Source organism: Pelobates fuscus, chromosome 2 (assembly GCF_036172605.1).
Source record: "Pelobates fuscus isolate aPelFus1 chromosome 2, aPelFus1.pri, whole genome shotgun sequence".
In the NCBI taxonomy this organism is placed as follows: Eukaryota; Metazoa; Chordata; class Amphibia; order Anura; family Pelobatidae; genus Pelobates; species Pelobates fuscus.
In genome coordinates this window covers 417,832,016-417,851,039 of record NC_086318.1, presented here as the reverse complement: position 1 = coordinate 417,851,039, position 19,024 = coordinate 417,832,016, and the positions used below count along the sequence as shown (strand labels likewise).

The 19,024-nt window shown below is 37.6% G+C and overlaps 1 protein-coding gene across 2 annotated transcripts in view; it reads right to left on the bottom strand.

Annotated features, from left to right (window-relative positions):
• Positions 1-19,024, bottom strand: part of PLCB1 (phospholipase C beta 1) — a 739,173-nt gene that overhangs the window by 243,539 nt on the left and 476,610 nt on the right. For both annotated transcript variants that reach the window (XM_063444005.1, XM_063444006.1), the window contains exon 9: positions 17,435-17,601. In XM_063444005.1, coding sequence (XP_063300075.1) covers positions 17,435-17,601 — 167 coding nt within the window. The remainder of the gene's footprint in view (positions 1-17,434; positions 17,602-19,024) is intronic.

Below are 19,024 nucleotides of genomic sequence, written 5' to 3'. Positions count from 1 at the left end.
TTGCATAACTTTGGTTTACCTCTTACCTCTATCTCCCTATCCTACACGTATAGTCTGTTAATGGGAGGCCTTTCAGATATTCGGCTACCGACATTGAGGTCTGCCCATTGCACTCTTTTAAAACATTTGTTATATTAAAACAACTGGATACAAAACTTAATTCTGAGGACACATTTAATGACGTTCTTTTAGTATTGGTTTTTGGTTCCATACTAAGTCTGAGGGTTATGCTCTTAATGAGACGTTTTAGAGTAGCTTTATACTTTTTCTTTTAAATGGATTTGGAGCCTGTCAATCTTCAATAAATTTCTCTTTTCATTTACTTGTATTCAAAGAAGGTTGAAAGGCACCATTTCGCATAATCTTCCAAACAGGACTTTTTTTTGTCATTCATTCAGTGGCAACATAAAAAAAACTCAAAATCTCACCTCCTGTAAAGCGAGGCTGTCAGGAGCTGTGCACTGATGACAATGACATTGAGTATAATGGTTCTGAAGGCGACTTTGAGTTACTGCTTAAAAAAAGTATATGTTTTAAAACGTGTGCAGACTTGTCACTTATTTCTACTAACGGTGCTAGTGTGCAGAAAACAGATACATGTCAAGTCTGCTTAAAGTAAGAGCTAATAGCCTGACCTGTTCAGTGTAGCATGGAATAATCATCATGAGACATGGGAATCTGACGTTTTAAAACACACATAACTCATTTATAAATGGTCATTAATTTCATTTACAAACTTCGTCTACTCTTGTTTTGGTGTAGAGACTCATATTCGATGGGAGCAAACGTTTGGCATATTATTAACCCCTTAAAGGGTTGTCACCCCTTAAAGGTGACAACTCCCACTACCCTAACCCTGCAAGTGTAATTATTGCAGTTTTTTACAACAGGGTTAACTCCACCTCTAGACAGCCACTAGAGGGCACTTCCTTGTCCATAGCACGCTTTGTGAGGACCTCCAGCGTCGCTTAATTCCCCATAAGAAAACATTGAAAAGCATTTTCAATGCTTTCCTATTGAGAGCTCTAATGCGCATGTGCGGCATTGCCGCGCATGCGCATTAGGTTTCCTCAGCCGGTGGGCGTGATCAGTCTCGCCCACCGGCAGACATAATGACTGGGAGGAGCGGCGGCGAGCAGAACCCACCCCCGAGGTACATCGGCTGGGTCTCAGGTAAGTGACCTGAAGGGGTTTTCACCCCTTCAGCTACCGGGGATGGGTGGTGGGAGGGATAGGAGACTGGCAGTGCCAGGAAAACGGATTGTTTTCCTGGCACTGGAGATTCCCTTTAAATACCTAAAAGAGTCATGGTCTATGCTCTCTATGAATCATTTTCTAAAATGGAATATATTACTCAAATGAAAAGTGATGCGCTGTATAGCACAGCTAGTGATTAATAACCTGGACATTCTGTGAGGAGATACAATCTTTGGGGACGAGATTACGATGACTGCAAACGATAACATTTCTTAAGGGTTTAATAGATTGATTAATTTTGTATTTCGGAATCTGTTATCGCTATATAAGTGCCAATAATAATACTAATAATAATTGTATGATGATATAACTGTACAAACCAACTCTGGTAATTTGTTAAATTTGTTAAAAATGTATGGTGTCCCATCAAATGTCAGGTGATAAGCACATGTATCATCATGCCCATTGTGCAATCCAAATATCCAACATGCGTCAAACGATTTTCAGACTCATAGACACACATGTTTTACAGTAGTGCTGATAGCTCGTGAAAATAAATTTACAGAGAGCTGAAGATCTGAATAAGGACTAAGATGTGCCACAGACATGCAAATAATATATCATGGAGGCAAAAAAATAAGAACAGTGTTTGACCCCATTAAAAAGAAGAGGGTTGCTTATTAACTGTGCTCAGAAGCCCGAATTATATATATATATATATCTAAGCCCTGATAGCTCTGCTGAGATATTATGCTACACAGGTATCTTGTCCTAATTTTTTCACGTTTTGTAATGCATCACATTTCGCTGTGTAATACACTTAGTTCATGCAATGAATACAGAGACATTAGCTCTCTTGTAGACTAAATGTAAAATGCAGAATCTTAACACCAAAAGAGTTAACTCATTAAAGCCATTGATGGTCACTGGTATTCAACAAACCTGTTAACTATTAATATCCTGTTTATTTCAGCCTAAGCCTATTGTTCCTGTAAGTTTTTGTAATTGTCTCCTTTATTGTTAAAGCCCCCCCCCCCATCTATAATAATGTAAAGCGCTACAGAATGTGTTGAAATGTGTACTATATAAAGAATGTGTACTATATAAAAATGTCAATAATAATAAGCCAAAATACAGAGTTTCTAATGAGAAATAAAATAGCTTATTCCTTGGTGGCAAACAATCGTTAAGGACACAATTAAGTTAGAATTGAAAAAGTTAATACTATATATTATTTACCGTAGGTTTTCCATCACCTTGCCTGAGATTTGAAATAAAATAACTAATACTCTCTCAGTGTGTCAAATAACACTGTAAGAGCTATTAATCACCAGATATTGCAATTTCCTAGAGATCTCATTGCTGTCTTTTCTGTGGTTGAGGACCCCATTGCTCCGTATAACAAGCCAACACATCCAATCACTAAAATTAACTTTCAAACAATGGTGATGGACGATAGCTGGAAAATAGCACATTTATGAAAAATGGTACATAATGCAGGCAATTTATTTTCCTAAACAGTCGCTAATTTGAATTGGCATTAGATTTTCCTATCATTGGTTATCTGTCCTCTAGTGAGAATTGCTACTGTCCACAGTCATTAACGCTCTAATTCTACCGTGTGGAATGAAAACCGTGCTTGCAAGGGCACACAGAATACGGGCAAGTATTTCATCTATTGAATATGAAATTAAAGGCTTATTATTGCAAATGACTAAGTGTAATTACTTGGGAATTAGCCTGGCATAAGATTTTCAAGTGTCATGTTACCCGGACATTAGAACTGTTAACACAAATAAAGAACTGTTGCCCTGTGAGACAGAAATAATTTAGGAACGCTAAATCCACTTGCTGAGGATTCTGGGGGTTGTAGTAATAGTTGTCAAATTTGGTCTTCAAGGGATGTAATTCTGCCGAGCCGTTGGGATTCCTTTAATTATGTAGTCAAAACAATTAACTTTTTTATTACTGTAGAACAAGATTGAACAAATATGTGATGCATTACAATAATTCTGTCTTAAAAAAAATAATATTTGTTATGTGTATTAACATTTTATTGTTGATTGTTATGTACTCACATAAAAGATTCAGTAGGGACTTCTTTACCTTATGTAACGCACTCCACCAGGAGCCTCTGATATAATATTTCATTTACATTGTGAATACTGTCAGCTACTCTGCAGTTACTCTGTGTCATTTAAGGCTTTAGAGAGCAACAAGTAGTAAACATGGAACAGAAACAAGCATGCCCAAGGTTTCAGCCACAGAAAGCTGGGAGCATACCTCCCAACAGACCTGTAAGCAGGAAGTCCCATTTTAGGGTTTTTCCATAATGCCCAGAAAATATGAAGTTCTTGTTGACTGGATGTGACACCCCATTTTTGGGTATTTGTCTAACCATTGGCACACTCTTTCTCTTTCTGCTCCTGCCCCAATTTCATCTTTCACAATGTGAAGAGTTAGCTAGACAAACATGAGCGGAATATTTATTTAGTAACAGAGAATTGGTGGGACAGTCTCGATTTGGATTTTCTATCCTACACCAGAGAAATGTCCCCAGTAACTCCACCACAAAGGCATGAGGCACAACAGCCTGATATACCTTGTTTTGGGCTGGCCTGCTCGTTTATAGTGCCTACCCCTTGTTGCTTCACTGCACAGTCCCCTATTGAGCCCTTCTCTCTTCCCACATTTATCTCTCTCGAGGTAGTTACATAGTAACATAGTTACATAAGCTGAAAAGAGACGTGTCCATCAAGTTCAGCCTTCCTAATATTTGTTTTTTTTGCTGTTAATTCAAAAGAAGGCAAAAAAATTGAAGCACTTCCAATTTTGCAACAAACAATGAAAATAATTCCGTCTTGACCCCAGAATAGTAGTCTGATATATCCTTGGATCAAGAATCGATTACCCAACAGTTGAAAGAATAGTTTGCATCTAGTAGCTGTTTGAACATCTCTACAGACTCTGATAAAACCACTTCTTCAGGCAGAGGTATGCTTCAGGAATGCTTATTTGTTTAACAGTTTATAGGTAGGAAGTGCTTTTATTTAGAGGACTTTATGAAACGTAATTAGTCAAAGGTAGAGTTACAGGCACAGATACATATAATTAGTCTGATAAAAGAAATGACTTGATAACTCAGCACCTCCTCCAAGTACTTTGTGGAATGTAAAAAAAAAACAACAAAAAAACCCAACTTTACAAAATTCACTATATTAAAACTAATTAATCTGCTGCGTGTACTCAGTGCATGGAAACACCAAATTCTAAAAACCCATGCATTACTTATCTGATCAAAATGGGTTTATCTGGTTCTGTCTAATGCATTCATGCCAAATATGCTGGGATTTGGAAACTTTCAAGTTTCTAGAACAGGCATAGGCAACCTTCGGCACTCCAGATGTTTTGGACTACACCTCCCATGATGCTTTGCCAGCATTACAGGTGTAAGAGCATTATGGGGGATGTAGTCCAAAACATCTGGAGTGCCGAAGGTTGCCTATCCCTGTTCTAGAATAACAAAAATAGTAGCTCATACTGCATAGATCCCAAATGTAGTCCTGTAGCAGCAAATATAGGTCCCCAGGACCTGTCCTGTATATATTGTTTTACTGCATGTGTGTAGCCGTATAAAAGCACCTGTCTGGAAAAAAAAATGATATAAAAAAAATCACTCCCCCATTACGGATTTTTCTAGAAATAAAATATTATGACCTTTTAAAAAATAAGAATAAATACATAAATTATTCCTAATGTATAAAATATTGCAGTATGATAAAAATGTCAAATGTCATTCTGATAGACACATTTCAGTTGAGTAAATCAAAAATGTTAGTTATTGACCAACGAAGAAATTCAGTGGTCCTAACCGCCTTAGACTTTAATTTTCATTTCGGAACCTTTGGAAACAACCCCTTGAAATGGTTTTGGAGAACCTTACACAATATAGTTAACCAATCAAATTAAACAGAAACTTGGACACACTCACCCTAACAGATGTGGGTTTAATATGCCCCATTAACAGCAATTTACCATCTGAAACAGATTTGATATTTAGTTCTCTGTGTCTTTGGAAAATGTGTGAGCTTGGAATGAAACCATCAACATCAAGTCTTTTTTTCTTTTCATGCCAATTTTTCAATTAAACGCTGAAATATTTCTCTGCTCTTATTAATGTGGTGTATTTGAAGAACTGGTTATACCTACATTTTATTCGGATCTAAAAAAAATCTGTTAAGGATGTTTTTATCTTTAGAAATTAGAGATGAACTCCAACAAACTTTATCCATACTCTAAAAAAGAATCTGTGAAGTTTTAATATTCTCGAATCCTTATTTCTATCATTTTTTAGAGTATTTGCATATTATTAACGCTTCATGTATCCTTGTGTTATTGTAGGCACCATTTCAAATGTGGGCTACACTTCCTGCTGCAATAATAGAATGTTGATTAGCTTGACGTGCTGTGCTATAGAATTCATGGTTGAGATGAGCCTCAGGTCAGCCAACAGTCATGTTTTACATAGTAATTTGCCGTAAGAAGGGCTTATGCAAAGGAAGAAAGCTAACATTGTGATTGGGCTTTAGCACCTTAAGAAAATATATCATTTTTTAGTCATCATAATCTGTTACTTTGAAACCTTAACCCCTTCAGGACCGGCCTGTTTTTGCGATGTTTGTACGTTAAGGACCAGAGCAGTTTTAACACTTTTGTGGTGTTTGTGTTTAGCTGTAATTTTCCGCTCTCTCATTTACGGTTCCCATACAAGTTATATACTGTTTTTTTCACGACAAGAAGGGCTTTCTTTACATACCAGTATATATATTATGTCATATATTGTATTTAAAAAAAATAATAAAATATGGTGAAAAATAAAAAAAAAAACATGTTTTTGGACTTTTACTTGAAAAATCTTTTACTTATCTACAAAAGCTAATGAAAAAAACTGCTAAATAGATTCAAAATTTTGTCCCGAGTTTAAAAACACCCAGTGTTTACATGCTTTATTGCTTTTTTTTGCAAGTTATAGGCCTATAAATACAAGTAGGAAATTGCTGTTTCAATATATATATATTTTAAATGTATCAATAGTGACATTGTTACACCGTTATCTGTCATAAATCCCCGAAACACACCTAACATGTACATATTTTTTAAAGTAGACAACCCAGGGTATTCAAAATGGGGTATGTCCAGTTTTTTTTAGTAGCCACCTAGTCACAAACACTGGCCAAAGTTAGCATTTATATTTGTTTGTGTGTTAAAAATGCAAAAAACGCTAACTTTGGCCGGTGTTTGTGACTAAGTGGCTACTAAAAAAAGCTGAACATACCCCATTTGCAATACCTTGGGTTGTCTTCTTTCGCAAATGGTATGCCATCATGGGGCTAATTCTCATTCCTTGGCTACCATACGCTCTCAAAGGCAACCTAACCAATCTGACAAATTTCAATAAAAAAAAAAAAAAAGTAAAATCAAGCCTTATATTTGACCCTGTAACTTTCACAAACACTATAAAACCTCTACATGTGGGGTACTGTTATACTCAGGAGACTTCGCTGAACACAAATATTAGTGTATCAGAACAGTAAAATATATCACAGCAATAATATCCTCAGTGAAAGAGCTGTTTGTGTGTGAAAAATGCAAAAAACTTCACTTTCACTGACAATATCATCGCTGTGATATGTTTTACTGTTTTGAAACACTAATATTTGTGTTCAGCGAAGTCTCCCGAGTAAAACAGTACCCCCATGTACAGGATTTAGGGTGTCATAGAAAGTTACAGGGTTAAACACAGTGCTAGCAAATTAAATTATCTGGACTTTTGGCCTGGGTTGGCAGGCAGGTCCCTCAAATTGCAATCATTAAAATTACTTAATTAGGTAAAAATATTACATAAATATGCACGTAGAATTTTAATATATATACATATTTATATATTTGACGTCTACGTGTATATTTATGAAATTATTTATGTAATTATGTATGTGGACATATGTATATTTCGTATTATTTTTATTTATTTATTTATACATAGATATATATATCATTACATTCTAAGTATATTTTGATATAAATATATATATATCAATATCAAAATACTGTTAGAATAAAACTGAATATATACCGGTATATATAATTTTTTTTTAATTATTAAAAATTATTTTTATTTTTTGTTATTTATTTTTATTAACATATTATTTGTATTTTATAATAATATATATATACCATATATATAGTTATTATATATATTGTATATATTCGTGTGTAATTTAAATATAAGTGTATTTTTATAATTATATACGTATATATAAATATAAAAATACACTTAGTGTGACATTATATATATGATATATATACATATATTATATATAGGTATATATAGATATAATACATGTATATATAGCATATATATACACATATTATTTTATTTTTTTTACACAGATTTTTTTTTACACTTTATTTTGGATTTTTCACTTGCAGGGAGACTGCCTGTCAGCACAGACAGTCCCCCTGCAGGCAGACACATGGACACCTATTGCGGTCATGTGATCGAGTGATCACATGGCCGTGGGGTCCTGATCTGCCGAAGGGGGACTGCCTGGGCAGACAGGCAACCCCCCTGGACCGGGTGGAGCACTGATCGCCGCCGTGGGACCGACGGCGATCAGGTAAGTAGCCCAAAACCGTTATGACGGTTCAGGACCGTCAGCGGTCCAAACGCACGTTTTACCGCTGACGGTCCTGAACCGTCAGCGGTCGTTAAGGGGTTAAGTAAGAACTAGCCACCTTATTTAGCTTTTGCAGCTCATGAAGAACTTAAAGGGACACTCCACACGTATCAAACACGTCAGCTTGCTGAAGTGCCTTATCTGTGAAGAGTGGATCCTCTTATTTTCATTTTACAAAAAGTGCCGATTTCACCTTTATAAATTAATCAGACAACCGGCCTTGTTACTTCTTGGTTGTTTAGCTCAGAGATCAACTCAAGAGGCAGCAAATGCCAAGAGGACATGCCCTGCACAGACTTTTTATTGAGCTGCATTGGGAAGTCTGTGATTGGACAAAAAAAAAAAAAAAAGTTAATATATTGCCTGAAGTGTTCTTTTAAGATCAGGTCCCAGCTGCAAAATGCCAAAAGTAATAGTTGGCATCCACACTGGACATTTAAGAAAGTTTTTAAATATTCTAGAAAAAGAGTCAGGCACTTACATACAGAATGGGAGATGCAAATAGACATTGTACGGATACTGTACAGCTCATGCTAATAGCAATACATACTCATAAATACATATTCTATATCAGTTTTTTACACAGAGTTAACCCCATGAAAGTGCCTTAATGCCTACATAATTAAACTGTGATCTGATTCAGAGCCTCATTCACAATCCATACAGATAATTTGGCAACCCTTGGATATATCTGAAAATTCCAAGCAAAGCATTTGATCAAAAAAAAGAAAAAGTGGTAATTTAAGTGATAATATAATGCTACAAAGTAACATATAATCTTTAGAATGCATTAAAATGTCACAATAGAAATAGAGCAGAGGCCCCATTCAGAATTATCCACTTTATATCATGGCTTTTAAACTAATGCAAAAAGTTGGCAAATTATTTTTCTTCCCACAACACGCAGAATCTCCCACACTAAATCATAAGATTTTATCAACACATTTATTTTAATTGCTACACTTAATTTCCTTTTTCTCAACAATCAACTAGTCCCCATCTTCAGAATCTTCACCACTGAGCTTCCAATATATAGCTTCACCCATACTTCTTCTCAAAAGAATCTTCTCTCCGATATTCTCTATATTCTTCTCTCTCTATAGTCTCTCCTTCTTCATTCCACATACATCACTAGACAATTTACTTTTATATTGGTTCCATATCTTTTTAATCAGTTTAAAAAACCACCAGAACACAAGTATTTTGGGGTGTCCTGTAAAGTAATGTTTAAATGTATTTTTTTTTGTTTGTTTCATTATGCATAGATAGCACATTATTTAATGGAAACAAAAATGACAATTATAGTTGGACAGAAAAATAAAAAAAAATGAATTTACCAAATAATGTTTACAGATAAGAAAACAGCATTGTAAGTTCATTTTTGTAATTTTTCTCTTTTTCGGTCTCCCTCCTCCTTACGTTTTGTGACACATATGGAGGCTCTAACCTGGTTTCCTGGTGGAACAGGCTCCCTGATGGCACAGTGAGCTGAACTGCTGTTCTGCACCTTCTGTTGGTGCAGGCCACTGACTTTGCTCCCTTCTGGTCTGTAACCGTGAGGGAGCATCGACAGTGTTCCATTACAGAGCGAATAGTGCAGGGCCAGGCAGACCTTATATCTCCCCACCGTCTCGCAAAACTGTAGCCTGTCCCCACAGAGACAATGTTCTAATGGTTGTGCCAGTTCTGCAGTCTGGGACAAATTGAAATTAATGTATTGGGAAAAAAATCATTTGATTAGGAAAATTAAAAACCATGTATATACATGATTCCATAGAAAATATATAAAGGTCCGATAAACATATACATATATACATCTCATTGTTCTTTATTGGAGTTAGAGAGTGTATCCAAGTATACAAAAATTGTATGCAATACCCTGTATACACTTTTTCCAAAAATGGCTGTAATTTTCGACTTACATTATTTTAATTAAAAATTAAAGGAAAAATGAAGCCATATCAGAAAATGAATATGGCCTTTCAACATGAGTAATAGCTAATTTTATCAATTGGATTTAAAAATAATCTTATCTCAAAGACACAGACCCTCTTTACCTACCCTTCACTATATTCTCATTTCGTTTTTTTCTTTCATCCAACTTATACCCCTTAGCCCCTCAATTCTCCTCCCTCGTCGTTTAATCTATTACACTAATGTGTAATTTGCATTTCTATGGACTTCTGTTATAAATATGTACAGTTTATGATTTTACCATCTGCCCACAACATGTGTTATTTTATGCACTTTTTTTTTATTGAATCAATAATGTGATTAATTAGATATCCAATATGCCACCTTTAATTTACAATCTCCTGGTAAATATCAGCTGTATACATGCTGGTCTTTGTAAATCTGCTTAATGAATATAAAGTAAGCTGATAATTGGCTCACAATTCTTGGCTCAAAATCATCACTTATTGTGGATTCATTTTGAGTACATATATTGTACATTGTCATAAACATCTCTGTAGAGATTCATTGAGCCGTGGCGGCAAATAGACATCTAGGAAGAAGCAGGGTTATTATATCAAGTGAGATAATATTGTGTCATCAAAAACAACAGACATGAAGACAATTGGGATCCTCATTTGCCTTCACACCATGTATTCTGATCTGTATTGACTTGAGACCTGTAGTGAGTGTATCCCAATTAGCAAGAGAAACTGCTATGTTTACACTGCAGGGATAATCCAGCCTCTAGTGGCTGTCTCTCTGACAGCCACTAGAGACGCTTCCGCGATTTACACTGAGTAATGCTTTCCTATGGGCGGGTTTGAATGCGCGCGCGCCTCTGGATGATAATCTATCTACCTCCAGATTTCTTCACCAATTTACAAGGTCACCCAGATGACAATTATATAACAATTAATGCAATTTGGTAATTTGTTTGTTTATGTTATACTCTTGATTTAAAAAAAAAAAATAATTATTAAGCATGTATCAATGCCTAAATTTAGGGTTTTCTCAAAATCAAACATTGACACCCTCCTTTTATTAACATTCTATCTATCTTCTGTCCTTTATTACACTCTATTATAATCACTCTTGCCTACTCGTCACATCCACTGAATATTTTGTTGTTTTCTACCATTCTCTAACCTCCCTGGTGTGCAGTGCCGTATTTGGATTTATCGAAGATGTAGAACAATGTACTTCATTAGAACATTATGTTGTGGCTAAACAGATGTGCGGCATTCACCATAGAACAGAGCGAATGCCGCACATCTGTTTAGCCACAACATAATGTTCACCGTAGAACAGAGCATCATGTTTTGCTTCCAAAGATTTCAAATGAATAGTAATTCCATAATGTAAATGATTTAGGAAGTAGAGCAAGAATTCTGAAAGGTTGACTTAAAATCTTACAAGACACTCTTAGATATTGGCCGAGGTAGATTAGGCATGAACCATAGCAGGATATATCTAACTAACCCACAGTCCTCGGGGACCCATTTGTTAGCGAGTCCATGTTCTAGTGAAGGTGTTGTTCTGTTGTTTCAATGTGGAAAAGGAGAGGAATTGTTAATTTTTTCACCGATTTGGGGATACTTGAACTCCCAACTACTGCATAGTTTTATTAGTATAGTAAGAAATATCCTGCTTGAACACAGATCACTGTGCAGTAGATATCATCAGGTTTCATAAAATTAGGTTTTCTATAAGGTCCAGAATTAGAAAAATATATTTATTATCAGAAATGGCTAGACAGTAGTAAGTATGTGAGTTGATCTACAAGAAATGTATTGTATATTTCAAAGTCGAGTAATTTGCCCACCACCGACATTAAGAGGGCTATTCATTATTCAAGTGAGAATTTAAAGTGAGTTTTAAACTTAAAGTGTTACTCCAACCACAAACCAGTGTTTTCATAAAACACTGGTTTTGATTAGAGTATCCCTTGCTGTACTGTTCCGCCACCCCATAACAAAAAAAAGAAGGCGATCCAGAGCTGAGACCAAGTTTTATCTGCAGCCCAACCTTCCTCTGCTGACATCACACAACCAAAATAAGGTGGGCGAGCAAAATAAGGTGGGGGGGAGGTGGCACCATTTGTTGTCTGGTGTCAGCATGTTGTGCGTGCAAGCACCCAACACCAAATTTGCACAAAATTCACATGCCACCTGTAATTCTTTATTCGAGCTGGCTAATGACGCCCCAATTATACGGCCAGAGGTGGAGTTATCCCTCCAGCAGCAGAAGGGTAAATTCCGTATTTGTGCATTGTTTCAGGAACCATGATCACTTCTAATCAGTGAAGTGGTTATGGTACTTGGATTAACCCTTTAAGGTCAAAACAGACAATAAGGAAAAATTCCAGCTAAAAAAAAAAAAATAACCAGCTAAAACAGCCAGGCTTTAAGTTTGGCTGCTCTGCCATTCAATTTAAAATTCACTATACATTCAGTTTAAATTGTAACCTTCGTATGTATCCCTGAAAGTTTCACCTTTTTAACTTAATTTTTATTTCTTTTTTGTTATGGTATTAAGGCCTCCATTGCAAGTAACAGATATTGTTAGCTGCCAAAATGTACATGTAGAAAACTAAGGTGGGAACTGTGGGTTAGATCCAGAGGCGTAGAATCCCCATGGGCTCCAGTGCGAAAATTGCCCCATTCCACCCTCTCTCCCCCTTTCCCTCCAGGTGTCCCATACCCTCCCTCTTTCCCCCCTCTTCTCCATGTGTCCCATACCCTCCCTCTCCCAGGCCCTCCAAGTCAACGTGTCCCAAGCCCTCCCTCTCTCCCCCTCCATGTATCCCATACCCTTCCTCTCCCCCATCCCCTCCATGTGTCCCATATCCTCCCTCTCTCCCATCCATGTGTCCCACTCTTCTTCTCTACCTCTCCCCTCCAGGTGTCCCATACCCTCCCTATCTCCCCCTCCATGTGTCCCATATCCTCCCTCTCTTCCCCCTCCCCTCCATGTGTCCCATACCCTCCCTCTCTCCCACCTCCTGTACCTGCTTCTCACCGTGAGCACTTCCTGTCAGACCGCTCGGCCATGCTACACAAAGGCTGGAGGGGAGCAGCATAACTCTCCCCTCCTGACAGACACCCGGGAACTGCGGACCCTGGCTAGCGTGGCTGGGCACCAGCCAAGAAGGTATCCAGGCAGCCTATGGTTGTAGTGGTCGCGGCTGCAGGCAGGCCCCCTGGAGCGAGGGGCCCAGTCGCAGCTGTGACCTCTGGAACCGTGGTATGTACACCACTGGTTAGATCCTTTTGGCCCATCATGGCTGACCGAGAATTACAGACAATGATGTCTATAGCACCTAGAGAAAGACAAGTTACATTTAAACATTTTCTCCAGAGAATCATATAAAATGTGATTGCAACTGGGACAAACTCATAAATAAGGAAAAATCACCATAGAAACCATTAGAATATATAACCGCATCAAGCACTTTCCACCAAAATTGGCAAAAGCTTTTTGCTTTGGTAAGTTATTACAGAATTGAGCTGTTTAATTTTATTCTCTATCCGATCCAATAAACCATTTAATTTTCTGTAGTAAAGCTTCTGCGCTGAGATTTTTAAAATGTAATTATATAATAAATGTGATGTTCTCAATGATAAATTAAAATAAATCAAGATGTATGTGTGGCGTGGGTATATTATTTTAGTACTCGGTAGATTAAAATGTTGCAGGAGTGGAAGAGGTTCTCGCAGAGATTTTGGCACAAAGCCCAGATGAACAAACACAACATCCAGAAATCAAACAGTATTTTCTTGTATTACAACTTAAAATGTATTTGGATCATGTGCATGTTCAGCGTGAAGATTAATTATCAGACGACAGTTCTATTATTAGCTTTAACCGAAAACAATTTTGACGTATTTATTCTACTTTCAGGCCAGTTTGGCTTTGATGCCTGTTGAGAAACGTTAAAACTCAGATATATTAAGATACAGCTCTTAAAGCGCCAGCTGACCCTGGCTAAACGCTCGCTCTGTTTAAAGAAACATGTTGTTACTGCTTCAGTTATTTAATAAGTATTTAACCAGTGATATAATTAGCATGATTATTGACAAGCTGGGTTCATCAGCTAATAGCACTAAACGGAAAAATAAAATCTAAAATGTGAAAATGGTGAACAAACATGTTAAACTGAAGAGGCAGTCGCAAAATAAATCATTATTAGCCACAGTCATCATTTTCTTTTTTCTTTTTTTAATGTTTCTTTTAATTTTCAATAGAAAGCGATGTACAGAACCTTCCGTGGAGGTCTACTTTGTGCCCCCTCTTGTAAGTGGAGAATGAAAAATTATAAATTTAATTTAAACCTGGTGCCATTTTAACAAACAATGGATTTGGGGCTTATGCAATCTATATAGAGTTACAGTACAAGCAGGCATTCAGGTAGCTCGATATGATGAGATTTACATCCAAGAGAAGGGTCAAAAAGGGATGGAAGCTAGGCTACTGTAGCACCCATAAAATTATAAAAACAAAACATGTTATTCATGCTGCTATTTAGGTCTCTAGCAATGCTGCTCTTACAGGCAACCAATAGCCAAAAATATGAAAATTCAGATCTACTGAAATACAAAGTTCACTAAAGTTCACATTTATTGAAAGGCGTACAAAATACAAATGTTTTGAGTCTGTGGAATTCTGTATGCAAAAACCTTCAGGGCACGATTAATTGAGAAAGGCTCAGAGTAAGTAGGGTGCCAGCCATAAGCCATATGTCTAAATATTCTCAGATTTGGCGGAACAGTCCCAATATGAGACTCCTCTCTTGTCTTTCAGAAAAATTAGACGTGATATGATGAACAATGTACACCCAGGGCATTCAGCCCATACGGAAACACTGCAGTAGGGCAGCCCCATCACCAGCACGTGGTGGAGTACAGTGCAGTGCATGTAACCTACTTGGTACCATGTACCATCTATATACAGTTTTATAGTGTTGTTCTATATGGGTTGAGGATTTAATCAGCTGTCTGGGTAATTGGAAGATTTGTTCCCATTGTTTAGCGGGTAAAGAACATTGTAGATCTTTCTGCCGTTGTTGTGCCATTTTTGAGGCGGCAAAGGGCATATGCTGTGATAGTGTAATAAATATATTTTAATATATTTCGACTGCCTGTAATTTAACAGCGAACCCAGCTATCCAGCTTCATACTGCTTTTGTTCATGTGATTCCTTCTACTACTGTATGGTTGTCACAAACCTTCCACACCCTTCTCACCCTCCGACACCACATTCATACATCCCAGTGTAAGGAAGCATTGATAAATAGCTATTTAACTGGCAGGTGATGCAATGCCTTTTACAAACACTGTAATAAGTGCAGATCACATGTAGTTTAAACCTGGAAGGGGAGGGGTGCACATTTTGTCCCCCCCATACCATCAGTAATGCTGACATCCACTTCCATCATGTCCTACCTTTGTTGACAGATGCAGGTGACTGGGGTGTTATTCTCTGGAGATCTAGCGGGAGAGCAGACTATTTCATGCCCCCCCCTCCCCCCCTCCCACTAAACCATCGTGCAAAAAACTGCTACGGGGTTACGTCTAGGGCCAAGTAAAATTATTTGGTCATTGAATCATATTGAATGAAATACATTCTTACACTAGGAACACACATTCACCTTAAATTTTATCAGAGCATCATGTTTTACATATTTCAGAACTTTCAAATTCTCCGTAGAACGTTCGTGGACTTTTCATGTTCTATGTGTCAGACAGACAGAATTATCTGAAAGAAATTCCCCTGTACTTTTTTTCTGTATATCTGCATTTAACACTCGGGCCAGCTTTCACACAACTCCCCAGGTACATGCTTAATGCTCACATTCCTCTGTCAGAGCAGTTCATTGTATCCTGACAGCACAGTCCGAGGGGAAATAGTCTGAATAAGAAATAAAATTGAAAATACTGACAAACATCTCAGATCTATGTGAGATGTCAAACCTTGTCTAATGATGCTTTTCATCTGCTTATCTCCCCTGGGTTAACTAACTAACACCTAAAGGTGAGGCTTTCAAGGCCTGGAACTCGGAGAATGACATGGAATATGATAGACCACAAAGGTATAGCATGCTCCTAGTGACGGTAAGCACTATTTAATGTTATTGCTTAGTGCAGTCTCTTGACATTTTTTTTGTAAGGGGATCATATTGCATAAAACTAGCTCAGTGACCTGTTATTTAGTAGAAAAAATTGCTTCTACGGGTGAAATATAATATATACAGCAAGATAACTGTTTAATGGGACACTCCACTTCCCAAATACAAACGAAAATAAAAATAACTGTTTAACAGGTATACCCCAGTGAAAACATGCATTCAAGTATTTTTCTTTGAAATTGGGGGGTATAGTTTTTGCAAAAGCTGCAGTTCTCTTGTCTGCAGCTTTTGCAAGCCCTCCCCTTCTAACCCCGCTCAAACTTTCTGTGGCTCTCCAATCACAGACTTCTCAATGCAGCTCAATGAGAAGTATTTTCAAGGCAGGTGCTCTGGGCAATTGCTGCCTCTTGAGTTTAGCTCCAGTGAGCTAATCAAACCAGGAAGTAATAGAACCAGTTGTCTGATTGACAACCAGTAGGGTGTAACTGGGTTAAAGGGAAACTCCAGTGCCAGGAAAACAATCCGTTTTCCAGGCACTGGAGGGTCCCTCTCCCACCCACCCCCCAATCCCCGGTTACTGAAGGGGTGAAAACCCCTTTCAGTCACTTACCTCAGGCAGCGACATGTCCCACGTCGCTGCCTGCTCCTCCCCCGCCGCTCCACCTTCTTCCTCCGTCGGCTGGTGGGCGAGACTGATCCCGCCCACCGGCCGAGGAGTCCCAATGCGCGTGCGCGGCAATGCCGCGCATGCGCATTGGCGCACCCCATAGGAAAGCATTGAAAATGAATTTCAATGCTTCCCTATGGGGAATAGAGCAACGCTGGAGGTCCTCACACAGCGTGAGGACGTCCAGCGACGCTCTAGCACAGATAATCTGTGCTAGGGACCAGGAAGTTCCCTCTAGTGGCTGTCTAGTAGACATCCACTAGGGGAGGACTTAACCCTGCATGGTAATTATTGCAGTTTATAAAAAACTGCAATAATTACACTTGCAGGGTTAAGGGTAGTGGGAGTTGGCACCCAAACCACTCCAATGGGCAGAAGTGGTCTGGGTGCCTGGAGTGTCCCTTTAATTTATAAAAGTGACAATTTCTTTTAAGATCTGCACTTTTTTCCAACTAAAAAAATGAGTACACTCTCTTCACATATTAGTGGTCTGGAGTGTCCCTTAACGCTCTTCCTAGTATCAGACATACATTACAGTATAGTGAAATGCGGTGGTTTTAGTGAAAATACTTCATTCAATAATCTTCTATTTGAATCCTTTTTTTTTCCATTTATTTATTTTTAGTTGGTATGTATTTAACCAGCCATGACTTCATAACTAGTATTATAGTAAAATGCAATGAAAATGCAATGCTATTCTGAAACATTTGTATCATGAAATATTAGTTTATTAGTGCAATTAAACATGCTTACCCTTTGCTGCAAAAGTGCTGTTACGTTCATATTTCTCTATTAGCTGTTGAACCTGTTCCTGTTTTAAAGGTGGGTAGAGAATTTCATTTAATCGTGGATCGCGTTGCTTTGAATTAATAAATTCGGTCATCTGATCAACGGTGAGGTATGGATTTGTTTTTGAACCACTGTAAAATAAATAAAACCGCAATAAAAAAAATAAAAAAAATTAGACACATAGAATATGTTATATCCATTGATTAATCGTGTCAAACATCAATTAGTGGAAATTATTAATTATTAGTGAACTGAAACCTGAATACCGGTAGCAACATTTTGGCTAAAAGAGCCGTGCTGTGATTGCACCTAATTAAGAGAATGTTTTTAAAATCTGTTATGTATTCCTGAAATTTTCTCAATCCACTACAATTTGACATTGTGTGAATAACCCCCATTTGTAACAAATAATTATTTCATACACAGTCATTTCATTGTTAAAATATGTAGGCTAAAACTTAGGTAGCATATTAGCATTGCAGGAAACATTAGCTGTACCCACAGTTAGTCATCGCAGGAGTGATCTACATTAAAAGAGAGACTAGTTTCAAGGCAGCGGTGATACCATAACTGGATTCTTTCTGTTCCCCTCACTGGGTGGTCTAGCGATTCAGTCCCTGTTGGTGTGCATTTTTAATGTGTGCTGTGCATGATTCATAAGAACTCATTCAGGGTTTTTTTTTTTTTTAGAAGTGTGTAAACCAAATTAGTTTTCACCTGCTCTATTACTGGGCTACATTATGTAAGATACATCAATCCAATATTGATAAAAATGTAACCTGATTGGTGAATTGTCAGCATATCTCCCAACTGTGCCTGGTCCAGCGGTCAGCGCCTGGGTGGCCCAGAGCCAATAGGGCTGTCAGTCAGCCTGGCATCTTCAGATGCCCTAGCCCTTTGATGCAAGTGGCAGTACTTTCTGCTCCAGGTCTGCCCACCTCCTGTCCCATGTAAGAGTCAGGGTTAGTCCAAAACCAGGACTTGAACAGAGAATTTCAAATGGTCTAACAAAATAGCGGAGTTGTGGCTTTTTCCAATTCGGACTAAAATTTGTAATTACCTGGTAAGTTTCTGGCTGAATGAAAAAACACTGAATTTCAAACTACCGGTATATGGATTTTGTTTAATAAAAACCACATTGTTGTGAAATTAAACCTGATTTGCAGTATTTAGGCAAAAGCCACTGGTTTAAATAAATTCTCCACGTTAGCTCTAGTCACAGAATAATTCTTTTTCTCCGGACTTTTGCAATTCAGTTCTCAATTCACCATCCTTTGCTTTTTAATGAATAATATCTTTGATTCTCGTTAAAGCCTATTACACCATAATTTCTGCTTATGCAGCATAAAGGCTGAAGCTGTTATCGACATGGTTAATTAATGATATTAAGGGCTCAGAGGACTCTGTCTGAGCAGGGAGTAATCAATGGATTTAGTGAGTAAAAATATTTTATTCACAGGATAGGGTGATAGAAAGTAATTTGAATGCACGTATTGAAGAGCCACTATTGCCAGGGTAAGGACTTCTCCTTTATGATTTTGTTTCTTATTTTTC